General features: G+C 34.9%; 3 protein-coding genes across 6 annotated transcripts; 1 reads left to right on the top strand and 2 right to left on the bottom strand.

Annotated features, from left to right (window-relative positions):
* Window positions 1-529: 529 nt before the first annotated feature.
* LOC107002332 (serine/threonine-protein kinase D6PKL2) lies at window positions 530-4,588 on the bottom strand. 2 transcript variants are annotated; one of them, XM_015200311.2, is made up of 3 exons: window positions 4,414-4,588; window positions 2,455-3,498; window positions 530-1,571 (listed from the first exon to the last, which is right to left on the bottom strand). In XM_015200311.2, the coding sequence occupies exons 2-3, from the start codon at window positions 3,417-3,419 to the stop codon at window positions 695-697; spliced, it is 1,842 nt and encodes a 613-aa protein (XP_015055797.1). In that variant the 5' UTR covers window positions 3,420-3,498; window positions 4,414-4,588; the 3' UTR covers window positions 530-694. The 2 variants fall into 2 exon arrangements, with proteins under 2 accessions (XP_015055797.1, XP_015055798.1); XM_015200312.2 differs by lacking the exon at window positions 4,414-4,588 and adding an exon at window positions 4,065-4,294 and having other exon boundaries at window positions 695-1,571.
* Window positions 4,589-7,505: 2,917 nt separating this feature from the next.
* On the bottom strand, window positions 7,506-11,714 carry LOC107032353 (ER membrane protein complex subunit 8/9 homolog). Of its 2 annotated transcripts, none has more exons than XM_015233949.2 (5): window positions 11,465-11,714; window positions 10,572-10,718; window positions 10,400-10,462; window positions 8,272-8,438; window positions 7,506-8,104 (listed from the first exon to the last, which is right to left on the bottom strand). In XM_015233949.2, the coding sequence occupies exons 1-5, from the start codon at window positions 11,669-11,671 to the stop codon at window positions 8,062-8,064; spliced, it is 627 nt and encodes a 208-aa protein (XP_015089435.1). In that variant the 5' UTR covers window positions 11,672-11,714; the 3' UTR covers window positions 7,506-8,061. The 2 variants fall into 2 exon arrangements, with proteins under 2 accessions (XP_015089435.1, XP_015089436.1); XM_015233950.2 differs by having other exon boundaries at window positions 7,506-8,175.
* Window positions 11,715-13,129: 1,415 nt separating this feature from the next.
* LOC107031870 lies at window positions 13,130-17,041 on the top strand. 2 transcript variants are annotated; one of them, XM_015233361.2, is made up of 3 exons: window positions 13,130-13,624; window positions 14,293-15,889; window positions 16,592-17,041. In XM_015233361.2, the coding sequence occupies exons 1-3, from the start codon at window positions 13,545-13,547 to the stop codon at window positions 16,679-16,681; spliced, it is 1,767 nt and encodes a 588-aa protein (XP_015088847.1). In that variant the 5' UTR covers window positions 13,130-13,544; the 3' UTR covers window positions 16,682-17,041. The 2 variants fall into 2 exon arrangements, with proteins under 2 accessions (XP_015088847.1, XP_015088846.1); XM_015233360.2 differs by having other exon boundaries at window positions 13,133-13,624; window positions 14,234-15,889.
* The last annotated feature ends 225 nt before the right edge of the window (window positions 17,042-17,266 follow it).

Here is a 17,266-nt window from a genome sequence, read left to right on the forward strand (position 1 = left end):
AAGTATGATATTTAAGTCGAGAATGATACATTGGTTACTTACGATTATCTTGACATCTATCTTTATCTGACTTGTTCTGGTTAATACTATATATTTTCTAATTTTATTTTTCATATAAAACTTAGCGGTATTTATGATTACTCTTGACATCTAACTTCCTATGACTTGTTCTAGTCAACATTATATGTTTGTCTCGGAGAAGGAAATACAAAATATGAACTTGGATACATGTCACTCGTTCGAATAACAGTATAATATTTAGTCGAGAAGGATAAGTTGGTTACTTACGATCATCTTGACATCTTACTTTATATGACTTGTTCTAGTTAATACTATATGTTTGTCTTGGAGAAGGAGACAAAATATGAACTTCGATACATATCACACGATCAAATAGAAGTACGATATTTAAGTAGAGAAGAATAGAAGGTCCTAAACTCAGAGACTTCTCAGCAATCAAAAGGGTTAAAAAGAAGATAAAAAGACCCCAAAAGAATGTAAACAAGAACTGCTAACTTCACATTAACAATTGGTAGCATAAACACCTGCAACATACTGCTTTGATAACTTACAACAACAAACAATATATGATCATCTTAATTTCACATCTTCAAAATGTTGTACAACTTCGTATGTTTTACTAACGAAAAATAAGATAATCGACTTTTACAAGAAAGAAAGAAACGAAACAAGTTCAAAAGAAATCAAATTCGAGATAGTTATCAGACTTTTGCTGGTATTGAACAGTTACAGCCACGGGTTTCTCACTAGTTGATGATGGCGGCTGTGCTGAGAATCTCTCGAATTCAACAGGTCTTGGGATCTCAGGAGGGCTTGCACAACGAATCAAAGCCCAGTTTACACCTTCGAAAAATGGATGCTGCTTGATTTCTGTAGCTCCTCTTTTGTATGCCAATCGATTTTGTGGCTCTTTCACGAGCAAGCCTCGTATCAGATCTCTAGCTGAAAAACTTACCACTGGAGATTCTGGAAAACGGAGGGGCTGACCTACAACATTGAAAAGTGTAGCTCGGTTTCCTGATCCCTTGAAGGGTGTCTTACCAAACAGTAACTCGTAAAGAAAGATACCAAAGGTCCACCAGTCCACTGCACTCCCATGTCCTTCACCTTTGATTATTTCAGGTGCTAAATACTCGTGTGTCCCAACGAAAGACATCGAACGTGCTCCAGTAGGCTCAGCCATAAGTTCTGGTAATGGGCTAACTTGGTTCCCTGTATCATTTTTAGATTTTTTTTCTTTCTTCGACTTACTAGAAAAGAAGCGAGGCCCAAAACATGATGTAGTAACAGCACACGATGGCTGGATACAAGAGGGCTCAATGCATGTTGGCTGCACACAGTAACCGGAATTCTTCCGGAGTGGCTCCACATCAATAGACGACAACTTGACAAGTGTTGGACTCACAGCACAACGAAGGGAGAGATCAAAATCAGATAGCATTATGTGTCCATCTTCTCTAACAAGAACATTTTCTGGCTTGAGATCGCGATAAACAATACCAAGCATGTGAAGGTATTCCATAGCAAGGAGGATCTCTGCTACATAGAACCTAAAATTTGAGATAAAATCAACACCTCATGGAATAATACCAACAGAATCTAAAACAAACTCTTCTCTTCCATTAAATTGTAAATCAAGTCAGGCAAAATTAGAGACAGGCAAACAAGTTTAAAGAGCCTCAATAAAAGGAATTAAGTACGCGCTTTCCACCTGGTAAAACATGAAGTTCATCAAATATATTGGTTTAATCTACTACGCATAAACTCAAACCAAATCCTTAGAGAACGTAAATAATATTCCCTACGTTTCAATTTGTTCGTCTTACTTTTCTTTTTAGTCTATTTCAAAAAGTACGTTTCTTTCGTAAAGGAAGAGCAAATTGCATGTGAAATTGCAATGCAAACAGTCCAAAAACAAAAAATGAACCAGTTACGTAACATAATTCAAGGATATTTATTTCTTACTTTATCAGAAAAACGTATTCCAAAAGTAGTTTAAAACAAATATATTCTGAAAGTAGTTCTAAAAAAAGCACATTCCAAAAGTATTCCTAGCTGTATTTGGAAGAAGTCCATTTTATGTCAATTTCTTGAGCAACGAAGTTCAGAAAATAACAAAGGAAGTCTATAGAATTCAAGATTTAGCATCCTATAATAGCTATATCCTGCAGAGATAGCTATTTATTTCAAGTTAGTAGAGATTTAACACTACAATAATTGAAACAAGAAAAAGTTGCCCATAAGACTTACACATGTGGCAAATCTTTGTCAACACTAAAGCAATTAATAGTACAAACCACGGAACACCAAAACCAGGCAAAAATACTTCCAGATAAAGAGAGCACACCATGTTAAGACTATGAGATTTGAGATAAACAACTTATCAAGAAAGTAAATAAATCAACAAAGAGGTTTCGGATAAAGTAATCATACTTCACAGCTTGTTCAGAAAAATGCTTCCCTGGTTGCCTCTGACGAAGTGTGTGCAAGTCACCTCCTGGGCAAAACTCCATTACTAGACATGAAAACTTTTCTGTCTCAAAATGGGTATATAAAGTTGGTAGAAATGGATGGTCCAAGGACTGCAATATCTCTCTCTCTGTTTGAGCACGTAGCAATTTCTTACGGCCAGCTAATGATGCTTTATCCATAACTTTCATTGCAAAATAACACTTTGTTCCACACAGCTCCGACAGATAGACACTTCCAATATCACCACTTCCCAACTTCTTTAGCAACCGGAAATGTCTCAAATCTAATGTTCCATCTTTAGCTCGAATAGCTTGAATGGCTTCCCATCTTGAGTCATTAGCTTTGTGGGGTTTATTAATAGTGGTGCTAAAGCTGCTGCAAGTACTTTCATCACTTACATCGGTGCTTGTGCTTCCCCTACAGATGCTGCTCTTTCCACTCTCAACAAAATCAGCTCGATCGCTAACTTTGGCACTTCCACTTGTTTTTGCAAGGCTACCGGCCCCATCACTGACTTTGGCTGGGGCTGAGTTATCCTTGATGTCTCCATTTCCTGATGACTTCTTTTCCTGATCAACAGCGCACTGCGAGCCCTTTGCTTCACAGGGTGCAGAAGCTGTACCGCTTGGAGCATGCTTCAGATTTCCTAAATATAAGCTCGAATCAAACTTATCAACCAATAAGTCGGCAGATCCTACTTGCTGATAGCTATTTAACTTCTTTTTGCTTGTTGCTTCTGCCATAAGTTGCTTAGATGCAACTTCTCGATCATTGTGTTGTAGCTCCTTTGAAGTCGTGCTCCCAGAATTGATACTCTTTGAAACTTGGGAAGGTGCTGATCTCCGAGGATTACGTTCTACTGCTTGAATTCCAGCTGACTTATTCAGCTTTTCCAGTGAACTCTTGACAGAAGGTGTTGACGCCATTAAATTGAACAACGAATCCTCAATGCAGTCTGTTCAACCAAGCCCATGACACAGCGTCCAAGTTCACTTCATGTACACCCTAGTCATCAGCAAAAGAGATCGTGATCAAAAGCTCCATAAACAGCATAAAGTTCCCAAGTTTAAAAGTATAAAACTTTATTAAACACAATCAAGAGACATAGAGAGAACTTGGAGGCCAGGTTATCCATAGGATGAAATGACAATAAATCAAGATAACATCAAAACTGTTATAGAGTGGAAAACAGATAAAAGAAACTATTCGGCGATTTGAGAACCATGAGGTCTCAGGTTCAAATTCCAACAAAGACAAAAAAAAACACTAAGGTGATTTCTTCTCATATGTCCTAACTCCTAACCTTGGTGGACAAAGTTACCTAGAAGCTGTTGGTAGCTGGCAAGTATAACATGAAATTAGTCAAGGTGCGCGCAAAAATAAGAAACTACAGCAATAAACAACAAAAGACATTTCTGAGCTTAAAAAATAGATCTTTAAGCAACAGGACAAGCACACTGAGATATCTATGATGACTTCAAAATCCAGAATCATTAACCAATTAACTGCACAGACCCAAAATCACAAGTAGTGCAAACAAATGTCCAAGAGCTAAAATCACAGTAATTTACCTCAAAAGCCCAAATCTTTTCTTAGGACCATGAAGTGAATCAGAACACCAAATCATAAAATGCATACATTCAACAGCACCCAAAAGCCATTTTTAACACCACAGAGCATAAAACTAACACAACCCCACATAGATAAACAAGAAAAGCAATACAGAAGGGTCAACAAAAAAGTACACAGATCTTGTGCCAAGCCATAAACTTTTTTCAAGAAAACCCTACCAAAAGGATCAAATAACAGCCCCAGAAAGACCCATATGCTAAAAAACAAAGTAATGAAAGAAACTCATCCAGAAAGATACAGGGACCATTTCCAAAATATATAAAAAGAAAGTAGTCTAAAGAATTGTACCTGAAGTGTCACAAAGATCAAAACTTTTTAGGGTCTCTCTCTGCTTTAGCAATGGGGGATTAGCAGCACTACTGTTGACAGAGATAAAGAGAAAGGGGGACCTCCAAAGAAAACTGTGTGGAGAGAGAGAAGAAAGAAAAGAAGTGCTGTTTTTGAAAGTGTAGAAAGAAGCTTTGGGGACTTTACCAAACAAAAAATACACTTAATTGTATGGGGAAGAGAGGAGTGGGGTGTGGTGGGGTTTGAACTTTTTCTTTGTTTATCTAAGCATAGTTCCGGTTAATTACATCGTATTCGAGAAGTTTCAACTATTTAGAGTTAATTACATTTTAATTTCAAAGTTTCCTCAAATACAATATTTTTAAATTTTTTATTAGTTTCGTATATATTTTTTGGTTGTATGATATATTGATGTTCAATAAGATATATGTATACGAGAGGAGATAAGAATATATACGAAGAGGATGGAGATATATTCGAGAAGGGATATAGATGTATATGAGAAGCGATTTTTGTAAATTTTTTAAAATGATAGAAAAGAGAAATTATGATATTTTAAGTTGTGTATTTGTGCAATATATTCTTGTCAACTTCTAAGCCGAGCCAATTAAATATGAATTTGCGTTAAATTTTTTGAGAAAATGAACATAAACTTATATAAAATTTATGAGTTTTTAATCTGAATTATCATGTGTACATTTTTTTAAATGAACTATCACCAACTGTTCATTACAATACACTTTAACAATCCGTTGTTTTATTTACTATTTGAACGATGATGAAATTTCAGATATGAAAGCGGAACAATCGATGATTAAAGCGTATTATGATAAATAGTTGGTTTAAATAGAAAAACTAAACACTTAATAGTTTAGTAAAAAAAAACTTACAAAACGTAACCATTAACTCAATTTTTTTTATATTAGATATATGAAACAATCTATAACAAAAACAAATTTACAAACTAGATAATAATAAAAAATATTTATCATTTTACCGCAATCACAATTTTATTGTTGTGTCTAAGCTTTTCATGTTCAATTATTTTCAATGTATTTTGTCCCAAACACAAGAGTCTGAATCAACATATGGGCCACCACAGTCTCCAACCTGTCTCTCATGCTTTCAGTTTCAAAGCATATATTAAATTATATTTAATTTAATTAACTAAATACATAATTAAGAAAATAATTCCTTCTTTAATCTAATAATACTTTGATGATAATAATATGTCAAACATTAAAGAAAAAAGCTGTTGACTATTGGATTAAAGGGAAGTAAAAAAGAGTCAAACAAATTGAGCAACTTTGACTACATTTTTTTTTTTTTGGTATTATACTTTGACTGATATTAACCATTAGGAAAAAAGATCTTATTTTCATATGTATGAAGTAAATTTTGAGCTTTTCTTAAAAGGAGTTTGAATATGTGAAATCTATCGAATACAAATTCTGAAGTTTATTAATGACAAAAACAAATACTAAATGATTTTTTTAATAAACAAGAATGAATAAAAAATATAATTGAGGATAAAATTGAATATTTTTTTTCAAAAGAAATAAGGAGATAGAATTTGATAATATTAAAAATTGGTAATTATGGTCCAAGTTAGGTGCAATATTTTTAAAGTTGTATGACTATTTTGGTAAGGTTTCAAGTTAAACACAAAGGTTTATTTGCTAACAAGAATTTGGACAAATATAAAGTCCAAAAATAAGAAAAAATTCATATATATATGAATTAGTAAAATAAAAATAAAATTAGAAAAGGCTAGCTGAGTTTTAGATTTCACAAAAGAGAGTTTTACACAAATTTAAATAAATTGAATCGACGAAAATGGAAGATGTTAGTTTGAAGTTTTTATTTTTGTTTAAATGGCACTATCATATCGAAATTATAATTCTCTGTAGAGAAGTCCGGATTTTTCCAATCAACTTCGTTAAAAATTTGAATAGATCCACATTTTTTTCCATTTGGATTTTTTATGCTCCTAATGTTTTGGGGCATCCCGACAATTATATACCTGCTAATTCGATGTCCACCCCGCCTCATATTGTGCCAGAATGGTATTTCCTACCGATCCATGCCATTCTTCGTAGTATACCTGACAAATCGGGAGGTGTACTCCTTGTCAGTTGCTATATTTTTTCACCTTGAGGCTGAGAGGTTAACTCCTTCCACTCTCAACCGCCTTTGCTTATCTTACTAGTAGCTCTATCTATTGGTACCAGCCAGGGAACTCCCTCTTTGCGAGCTACTTACTTTATCTGAACCCTCTACCGATAGATGCGCGAATTGCTAATAAGATGTTTAGATATGGACTATACTTCAAAAGGAGCCAAATGAGGGTATGGTCTTCATTTTGTTATTTGACATCTTCTCTTTGGATAATTAAAAGTGTTCAGTGATAACTTCTCAATTGTCACCATCTCACCTCTTCTATCATGCTACCACGTAGAGTAGTCTGCGTCAATTTCATTAGAGCAACAACGCTTATACTTATTCATATTTTAAACAGAAAAAAAAAACATTACGATATCGTCTGAATTTTTATCCTTGCTTCTCCAATTTCATTAATGGATTACTATTATCACCAATAGAAATAATTGAATCATAACTATAATGATGGTAATAATAGCAATAATTATAGTTGTAGAGACGTAATTATTTTCATTTTCCCCTTTTTTCTCCAAAATTTCAAAATAAAAAAAAATACTTCAATCTAAGTTAAGTCCAATTGCATTTGACAATGGATAAGATTCCACATTTATTTAACCAAAATCAAGGCTATTTTGTCATTGCATAATTATTGAATAAAGCTTTTTTTTTTTTTTGGAAGGGTCATGTTTTAAAAATAACATCTTTTTCTTTACATACACAAGTTGATGTGTGACATTTGCAAAAAGAACGGTTGCTTTCAAGCGTGATCATGTCTAAAGATATATATCAAAAGGGAGGGAGGAGAGAGGTCAACGAGAGAGGAAGGTTGAAATTGTCGATGAATTTCACAATTTCTTAAGAATATCACTAGATTATGTATATATAGTAACTATGTTTTGCTTATAGACGAAATTATTTTTTACCATCAAAAGTCATGGCAAATATTCTTTCAATCCTTAATAAAAAATATAGGGTACGAACTTTAAAAACAAACCCTTCATCTTTTGAGGGCTGTGGCAACTAAATGGCATTTAGAGAAACACAACCATTAGTCAGTATGGACTTGCTAAAACTTTGAGAATTTGCTATTCTCCTCCCTCATTACACTAAGTAAAACAACTACTCGTACAGGCTTGACGGAGTGAAGCTGTATTGAGGGAATTTTTTTGTCTCAATCAATCAAGAATGCCTCAACTAGATAAATTCACTTATTTCACCCAATTCTTCTGGTCATGCGATGCCTCAGTTCCAACAAGTTGGATTGGGAAGTAAAATGATGTGCATGAAACTACACAAGGGGGATCAAAATAAACGTGGAGCAAAATCTAGACCACTCTGCTTACTTGTATTTCATGGAAAATTGGAGGCACAGGGTAAATATCAATAAGCTGGAGAACATGTTATATATCGAGAGTCTTTCTGAAAGATTGAAAGCACTTTTGACAAATGTATCACCTTTTCTTGAGAGCATAACCAGCAGGCTACCGTCTATTGGATCACAATGTTATAACCAAAGTGATGAATCATTTCCCTTCAGAGACAGAAACAACATGAGATATACATAAGCAGCTTCAATTGAAGAGCTCTGTGTTCACCCAGTCCCTAATAATTTGATGAGGAAAAGCAAAAACACAGTGAATCTCTTAGAAAGAAAGCAGATATTGCGAGTTCAATCAATCTACAGGGTAAAGCTCTTACTTGCTAATGTCATCAAGGTGGTCATCGAAATCTATAATATCCTTCCATTTCCCCGATGAAATGAAATCTAGAAGGATGACATTTGCTGATGGCTGTTTAATTTTCAAACGGCTGCTTCCATCTGATCCCACTAGTTTCCAGCTCCTAGATGTATCCTTGGTGTAAAGCTGAACATGAAGCAAAAGGCTACATTAATGGAACTGCTTTTAGAGGCACCGACAAGGGACATAATTACAACATTAGTGAAGAGAACTATAGTATACTATTACTAGCTACACAAAGTAAACTATCAGTACATAAAGAACTATCAAGAAAGTTATGAAAAATCAGATCTTTAACAACATTTAAGGGGGACCAAAATAAACGTGGAGCAAAATCTAGACCACTCTAATTGCTATTATTTCATGGAAAATTGGAGAAGTGGTAAAACAGATAAAATCAGATGGCCTAGGTACAGGGCAATATCAATAAGCTGGAGAACATGTTATATTGAGTCTTCCTGAAAGATGTTTCATCGTGCAATGCTTACTTGAACTAGAACTAGAGTGGGTGCATTTGGTTGGTGTATCATTAATCATATAAAACAATCAATTGGCAAACTGTTCAAAAACAATTGGGTTGACATCCAATTATTGTTAAGCATGTTAAGGCCCTTTTCCTGAAAGATATCAAATAATTCCTGTCCCGTTCACACAAATGAGCCAAGCACAGTTAAATGTTCCTTCATATTAAGTATTTACAGCTCACTGTTTAATATTATCAAATTCAACCAGGTGACAACAAATATCTGGATGGTTAATGGCTTTTACAAATTATCAACTAGACATAGAACAGGCTTTAGTTTTCAATTAAAGTTGATATAGAGACACATACTTTCTCAATCTAACTTTTAGCCTACGCAAAATGCAAAGCAAAAACCACAAAGAAATAGGTCATGAAACGAAAAGCCTACTAGAGCATCACTGAGTCTTCTGAAAGGCCAGAAGAAAGTGCATGAATGGTCAAATCTGGGCAAGCAACTCTAGATATCCCAAGGAAACCATGGTTCTACTTCAGAGTTCAGAGGATATAGAAAACCAGCAAATCTCAAAATCCAGCATGTTAGCATTAATTCAGTGATTACCATTACCAAAAATAGCCCTCACTGAAAGGTCATGCGAGTCGAACTGAAGTAAAACTGAAATAGATACACCACCATCTGTAGAATAATGCAGATAAAACAATGCAACTATCATGGTAATTAAAAATCTCAGGCAACTATGGCAAAATGTTCTCTAAATCACTAACTATTGTTAGTCACAACTTCAACAGTGAAAGGTTATCCACTTCACTGCTGTTAAACATGACAAGTATGAAACAGAGCACCGTCTCTGGTTTTCCGTTTTTACTTAAAACGGAGTGCTTAGAAGAAGATTAATATTTCAGCTTTGGAAGATATATTCAGTAACAAATCAATGTTCCAAGAAACTATGTATCGAAACCAAAATACTGATCCCTGATGCTCAAATTAAGGGTAAACCTTTTGTGCAAGAAGATAGAATAAACCAAGACATACATCCTACGGAGACCTGACACTTCTATACAAATTACTCCCTCTGTCCCGATTTATGTGGCCCGCTTTCTTTTTTTAGTCCGTCCCACTAGAACTCATCACCAGAGACCACATGATAGACGGATGAATGGTTACTTCTCCATCATCCATAAAAAACAATATAAGGGAAATATTACGAAATGATCAAAAGTAATACTAGCACAAGGAAATGAGTAATCAACATCTGCAATCAACTAGTAAAAAGAAGCACAAGTCAATGAGACTACACCTATTACACAGCAGCAGCTAATTCTATCATGAGGCTACATATTAGTCTGAGTTGTTAGATATAAATGGGGAAAAAACAGCTAGATTTTTTATCATGTACAAACAGAAGAGGCTATGATTTTCCTGTAGCCAATCCCATAAAACTCCCAGTTTGAGTTGAATTCTGACAAATGAGGTTACCCCATAGCAAGAACTTTCCACTTCCAACCAAGAAATTGGGAGAGTCACCAAAGATGGGTTGAGGACTCTGAACTTTGTCATTGATTATCAGATGAACAAGGAAAAATGTTAAAATTTGTATGTACTGACCTGCATTACAGGACTCCTGTCTTTCCCCTCTTTTGATAAAGTTTCAAACTTCTTGTTATCCAGCTGAAACGGTAAAACTCTCAGCTTAAGAATTTTCCTAACAACATTTCAAAGATCCAAACTTTCAATAAACACACGAAAGACAAAAAAATGTTCAACAACAAAAAGGTACCAGGAGCACAGCAGCTTGAGGGAAATATTTGTAGATATGGTCTGCAATATTCTTAGCAACACTTCCTAGCTCGGAATCATCAAATCTCTCATTGGCATGAAAGTAACCAACAACACTTAAACCTTTATCACAATAATACTCCTCAATCTGTCCAAATAAAACAGGATTAGCATCCCAAATAAAATGCAGAAACTTAGAAGCAGATCAATGATTTTAAGTCAGCAAGTTCAAAGTATCACCATATCCGTTACTCCTCTATAACAATTTTGGTTCTAGTTTCATTTCACATTTATACAAACCTATATATAAACAAAAATACACAACACTCTCAGAGGCAGATCCAAGATTTAAAGTCAGCTCAAAGTATGTCCTATATACATGTACCATCTAGTAGCTTTTGCACAGACCCTATATATTCATTAACAAATCATCTATAAAATTTTGATTGTATATAAACTTGAAGTCATCATAGGAACTCATAAAATTCAAATCCTCGATCCGTCTCTGTATATATATATATATATATAAGAAAAAATTGATTGTATATTAACTTGAAGTCATTATAGGAACTCATGAACTTCAAATCCTGAATCCTACTCATAGACAAATCCGAGATTTTAAATCAGCTCAGAGCATGTATGTATGTATACATGTGCAATTCAGTAGCTTTTGCACAAAACCTATACATACATTAACAAATCCACTAAATATCTATACATATTTGACTATGAACTCAGTTATTATAGTAAATTAACTTGAGGTCGTTGAAGTACTCATAAGCTTCAAATCCTGGATCAGCCTCTACACATAAACAGACTATATTCAAACAAAACACTTGTATAAAATTTTCAGTTCATCGCAGTGAATATGCAATATGGAGTGTAGTGACGAACCATAATTAGGGCAATTTCGAGAGGAGGAAGGACGCCAATTTGGGAGTGGAACAATGGAACGGACTCCACAATTTCTACGACGGCGGAGTCGCCGGAGATACGGCCGAGGAGGACGCCGTTGACGGCGGAAGTTTTGTGCTTTGATGCATGGAGGACTAGCTTGATGTAAGCGTTTTGGTGAATTTCGTATGTTGATTCGATCCCCATTACGCAGAGCAAAATTTTGTGTAAATTGTCACAAATGATATAAAATTTATTGCACAATGTTATTTAAAACTAGTTAATTCCTTTTAAATTAATCAGAGTCTATCAATTAAATTCGAAAAATTTAGCGTATACTATAGCGCGCACACAAAAAACACATGTAATTATGAATTCGTATATTATGAACCGAAAAGCTAAAAACAATGTTTTTCATGGTGAGTATTGGTCATTAGTTATTTGACACGAACAGTTGATCAATCAAAATAACGAAAATCAAAATGTATACAATACTCATAAAAGATGCTCATTATCATGAATTCGTATTTCATAATTTTGAAAACATTCTAAAAATGATGTATATCCCAATGAGTATTAGTCGCACATTGTTTTCAAATGAAGTCCGTAGACCAAATTAAGAAAAAATTAATATGTATATTTACGCAAACAAATGCCCATAATCATGAATTTATGCATAATAACCTCAAAACACTAAAAGAAACTTTTTTAATGGCCTATTTCCAGATTCAGATTCAGACATATCTTTCACGAAGTTAGGCAAGTTTAAACTGGAATACGCATCCTATGAGAGGTTCTATATTGTCGAGACGCAGGACAACACTTCTGCATGTGATCGTAGTATGTCACGTCGTCTCGTCCCCGCTGTATCGAAGAGTACTTATGCACTATGTTGTACCAGAATAATTTAAATGAAGTTATCCGAAGAATGAACTCTGAGAAAATAGAGTAGAAATTAGTATGAGAAAATAAAAATTGGCATATAGTACAAAATACTTCAATTTAATGGAAGTCCATCAACCAAATTGAAAGATATAAGCATGCACTATACAAACAAAAAAAAAACATTCATAGTCAAACTTAAACTTTAAATACTTCCATTATAGCTCACACCCACAATACCAATATCAAATAAAATAAAGAAGAAAACATGTGCTTTTTAATATAATGAATTTATGGACAAAAAAAAAAGTTAAGTTAAGGAGACAAGTGACAGCAAAAGTAAGTAAAGGAAGGCCCCATCAATAGAACCAATCAAAATATTACTTTGCTTCATTTTAATTTATGTGAGATATTTGATTCCAAAAATATCAAGAGAACCAACCAAATATTACTTTGCTTCATTTTAATTTTAGTTAAATATTTGATTCCAATAAAATTATGGTAAGGCTGAGTATAATAAAAATTCTTGTGATCGGATTTTTCACTAAATTTTGTGTATAGTAAAATTTTTAATACATCGAGCTGTCATTTATTTGACTTAAAAAATATTCAAAAAAAATTAATCGTGTCATTGAAAATAAAACAACAACTTTATAATTAATTTACTCGATTGGATGACACCACTTTCTATTTCAAGTTTTTGGTAAAGAAAAAAATTATTGATAGTTGGTAAGAAGCCTTCTATTGAATGGCCCTATTTGGTGCAAAATTTTAAATTATTTGAAGTTTTAATATAAATATCGAATATCGAAATGTGAAATCAAATATAGAGAGTGAAAATGACAATCATTTGTGGTCAGTGACTCCAATTCTTGGAATCAAATTCTTCTTTCATTCATTTACTTTGCAACTTGTGTTGTCAGCATATTGTTGATTCTCCTGAAAAATTCCAACACTCTTTTTTTGTTAGATTCTAAAATTTTCTTGAAGTTCAGTATCTTAATGTTTGAGGGAAGTGTCAAAGATTTGATTTTTATTTGACAGTAAAGAGAGAAAACCAGTGTTAAAGATTGTGTCTTGTTAATGGAACTGGTAGCTTACTCTGACCCCATGACTGAATCAAGAAACTCTAGCCCACCATGGCAAGAAATGTTTCGATCTGCTGCAATGAAGAAAACTGACCAACAAACAAAGAATCATGGCTCCCCACAGACTCCTCCCAAAACCCCAGAAGCCAAAGACCAACAAGTTCACAACTTTTTATCAGATGAAGCTCAGGTATATTGTTGAAGTGTGTAATTATCTCATCTAAAAGTTTATAGTTACGGATAGACGGAAGGGAAGTAGAAATAATAGTGTGTATAGGTTGAAAATTACTTTTGATAAGTATGTGTTCATCTCATCTAAACGCTTACTGTAACGAGAATTGAGCTCCACATCTGCTAAATGGGGAGCTGGTGTGGGGCTTATATAGCCTTGAGCTCTCCCACCTCAATAGCTAGAGCCTTTGGGTGTGTTTCTCCTAAGGTTCTATCAACTTAAAACTCTGTGGAGACTGATGTTTGCTAGCTTTTAGAGTTTAGTCAGGTTCAAAGTTCATTTCTTTATGAATGTTGAAATGTCCCAGTGGAAGAGTCCGTATTTTCACCAAAGGAATTCAAAATATAAAGAAGTAAATATAGAAAAGGTCAAGTGAATTCAACATCTATAATATATACATAAAACATAATTTTTACCTTATATATAGAGTATAGTTCTCTGGTGAAAGAGGTTTGGATGAACCTCCTCGTTGCCCCCTAGCTCTACTAGTGTGGTCATCTCGTATAAAAGCTTAATATGTTAGAGAGAGCGCATTTTTATAAACGTAATTATATTATGTTTCAACAGGTACGCTTCGCACTCTATATAGCGATGGCTCATGCTGGTCTTGCTTTCACAATTTTCAGTCTTTATGCTGTTGGCAAATTGCTTGAAGAATATTTAAGGCCTATTTTGTGGGCTGTGCTTTGTTCAATACCTTTAAGAGGAATTCAGCAAGCCCTTGTTGCATTTTGGTCTGAACCTTTAAAGCTAGGCCTCACAGAGACCATTATGGCGATCCCAGTTGCTGTATTCAGGATTTTTGTTGGAACCCTTGTTGATATCAGGGAAATGATTTTCAGAGTTGTTCTACGGAGACAGAAAGGTAGTGCTTTGAAGCGTAATCGAAGTGGATTTTTTATGTTGTTGAGGTGGCTAGTTTCATTTTGGGTGTTTGTGATGGCATATGAGCAAATTGGTCTCTTTGGATCAGTTGCTCTTCTTGCTTTGGGGTTTATGTTTCCTGTTAACAGTGTGGAGTCTACGATGGATGCAGTAACGTCTTTCAGGAGTCATAGTTTTCGTAGACTGTCGATATCTGCTTTCTTCACTAGAGGGATATTGAAAAGATTGAAAACCATTGTGGCGGTAGGACTTATTATTGGGCTGAGCGTAGGTTCTTTGGCAGGTACAATTTTCTTCTCTTATGAGATTGGAATTGAAGGAAAAGACGCTGTTATTGCGTTGAAATCACGTGTAGAGGAGAGTAATTATGCTGAGAAAATTGGTGTCAAACAATGGATGGATGAAAATGATGTCCCTGCTATGGTCGATAAGTACAGTAGTCAACTGTATGAGACTGTATTCTACCAGCTAGATAGCTATGCTAAGCAGTATAATATGACTGAGTTTGTTTCCGGGATCAAACATTTTATCACAACTCCGGTGAATAGTTCTTTTGAGCGGTCTACAGCTTTATCATCCCGCTCTAGATACACTAAGAAGATCATGAGCATAAAAAGGAGGATTAAGGATCGCGAATGGAAACAAATGTATACAGAAATGGACGCGTTTTTCAAAGAATTGTTGATCACTAGAAAGGACTTGGTTGAAAAGGCAAAAGGATTTGCCCTTCAAGGAGCAAATGTAATGCAAGGAGTAATTATTACTAGCACATCTCTTTTAGGTAGCAGTATGCAGGTCATGTTTTCGATTGGAAATTCTATACTTTCAGGAGCTGCAGGTCTTTTCAATTTCGTGTCTCAGTCGATGGTGTTCTTTTGGGTACTTTATTATCTTATCACATCGGAGTCTGGAGGAGCAACGGAACAAGTAATATGTATGCTTCCAATACCGCATTCTGCAAGAACTCGATGTGTTGAAGTTCTTGATAAAGCAATATCTGGTGTCATTTTAGCTACTGCTGAGATTGCATTCTTTCAGGGATGCCTGACTTGGCTCTTGTTTAGATTATACTCGATACATTTTCTGTACATGTCGACTGTTCTTGCATTTATAAGTCCTTTGTTTCCGATATTCCCTACGTGGCTTTCAACTATCCCAACAGCATTACAGTTGGTGTTTGAAGGTCGATACATGTTGGCGATCAGTTTATCCTTTATCCATCTTGTGCTTATGGATTATGGTACTTCGGAAATTCAAGATGATATCCCTGGCTATAGTGCATATCTCACTGGTCTCAGCATCATCGGCGGAATGACACTGTGCTCTTCAGCAATTGAGGTAAATAACAAGCATCTTCATCTCATGAGTTTCTCATAAATTTTTGCATCTCTTTTGTTAGCATATGTTGGAAGTGTTTTCTTCATTTCTTCCTCTTCTTGACCACGAGAAGAAGTACATAACTAAGGGTGTAGCCTAGTGGTCATGAGTGAAACCAGGGCTCAAATCTCACATATGTCTGACCTTAGTGGAGCATATACATGTGTGGGTGAGAGGTAGCAGGTACACAGTTAAATAGCGGAGGTATGTGTTAGCTTGGCCCGACACCACCATCACAACAACAACAACATACCCAGGTATTACCACAAAAGCAGACCTTACCCTTACCTTGTGAAGGTAGAGAGACTATTTCTAATGGATACTCGACTCAAGTAAGTATGTCACTAATATAGTAACGAAGGAGTCATCCTGAAAACAATTATGAAGAGAGCAAGTAGCAGCACATATATGATAACTGAACTAGACAACACTCGACTATCTACTGACTTTTTACCCTAATTCTTGACCTCCATATCTTCTTATGTAGTGGCACTCAGCTGCACGCCTCTGTTATTTTGCCAAGCAAGTAAAGATAAGTGGATGATCAGTTAGCTGAAGAAATGCATGTGATTTTCCCAAAACCATTAGAAAGAGAATGAGTTACTTCTTTTCGTTTAAAGGTGGCGTTGCTTGATATTAGTTGTTCATGGTTATGTTATGCAGGGAGCAATAATGGGTCCGCTAATAACTACTGTTGTGATTGGAATCAAAGATTTGTATGTCGAGTTTGTACTGGAAGCACAGAAGGAATAAACAGAACTAACTCGAATGTTGTCTCCTACATGCATTCAAAACCTCTTGTACTGCAACTTAGCTTGATTCGCGAAGTGTTACAATGGAACACTGAATCTTTTTTCGCGGATCAATGGTTGGATTTGGTTCTCCCTGTGGTGGACTGTCTGTGTTCTCTGCAAATTGGCTCGACATATATGTATGTTTTCAACAATCTGTCAATTCGTCTTCCTCTGCAAATTGGCTCGAGGTCTTATGTATGTACCCAAAATCTGTCAATATGTGTGTGTATTTTTTCAAGCTCTTCAGTTACTGTATATTTATATGTAGTATCACTTTTCTGAATATCTTATTGTATGAAGAGTGAGTTATTTTCCATCATTTCTACCACTTCTTTTATATCTTTGATAGGACACTTCCTAATATGTGCTAGAGATCATAAGCTTCTTAGATACAGATTTAAGATTTGAAATATTATTAATACTTAATAAGTAGATCACTTAAACACAAATATAAAGTTTAAGCCAAGCTACTGAATTCTACCGAACCCATTAAACGATCGTGTCAATCTGCCCCTGAATTTGAAATGCATGTACTCATCTTCTT

The sequence above is a fragment of the Solanum pennellii genome, chromosome 10, assembly GCF_001406875.1.
Source record: "Solanum pennellii chromosome 10, SPENNV200".
Classification (NCBI taxonomy): Eukaryota; Viridiplantae; Streptophyta; class Magnoliopsida; order Solanales; family Solanaceae; genus Solanum; species Solanum pennellii.

Coding starts and splice junctions, on each gene's coding strand:
- LOC107002332 (XM_015200311.2), bottom strand. CDS start 3,419: ATGGCGTCAACACCTTCTGTCAAGAGTTCACTGGAAAAGCTGAATAAG. Junction 1,572..2,454: donor TTTTCTGAACAAGCTGTGAA/GTATGATTACTT, acceptor CTCAAATTTTAG/GTTCTATGTAGCAGAGATCC.
- LOC107032353 (XM_015233949.2), bottom strand. CDS start 11,671: ATGGGGATCGAATCAACATACGAAATTCACCAAAACGCTTACATCAAG. Junction 10,463..10,571: donor CTCAAGCTGCTGTGCTCCTG/GTACCTTTTTGT, acceptor TTACCGTTTCAG/CTGGATAACAAGAAGTTTGA. Junction 8,105..8,271: donor CACCTTGATGACATTAGCAA/GTAAGAGCTTTA, acceptor CTGTCTCTGAAG/GGAAATGATTCATCACTTTG.
- LOC107031870 (XM_015233360.2), top strand. CDS start 13,430: ATGGAACTGGTAGCTTACTCTGACCCCATGACTGAATCAAGAAACTCT. Junction 13,625..14,233: donor TTTTATCAGATGAAGCTCAG/GTATATTGTTGA, acceptor ATGTTTCAACAG/GTACGCTTCGCACTCTATAT. Junction 15,890..16,591: donor TGTGCTCTTCAGCAATTGAG/GTAAATAACAAG, acceptor TATGTTATGCAG/GGAGCAATAATGGGTCCGCT.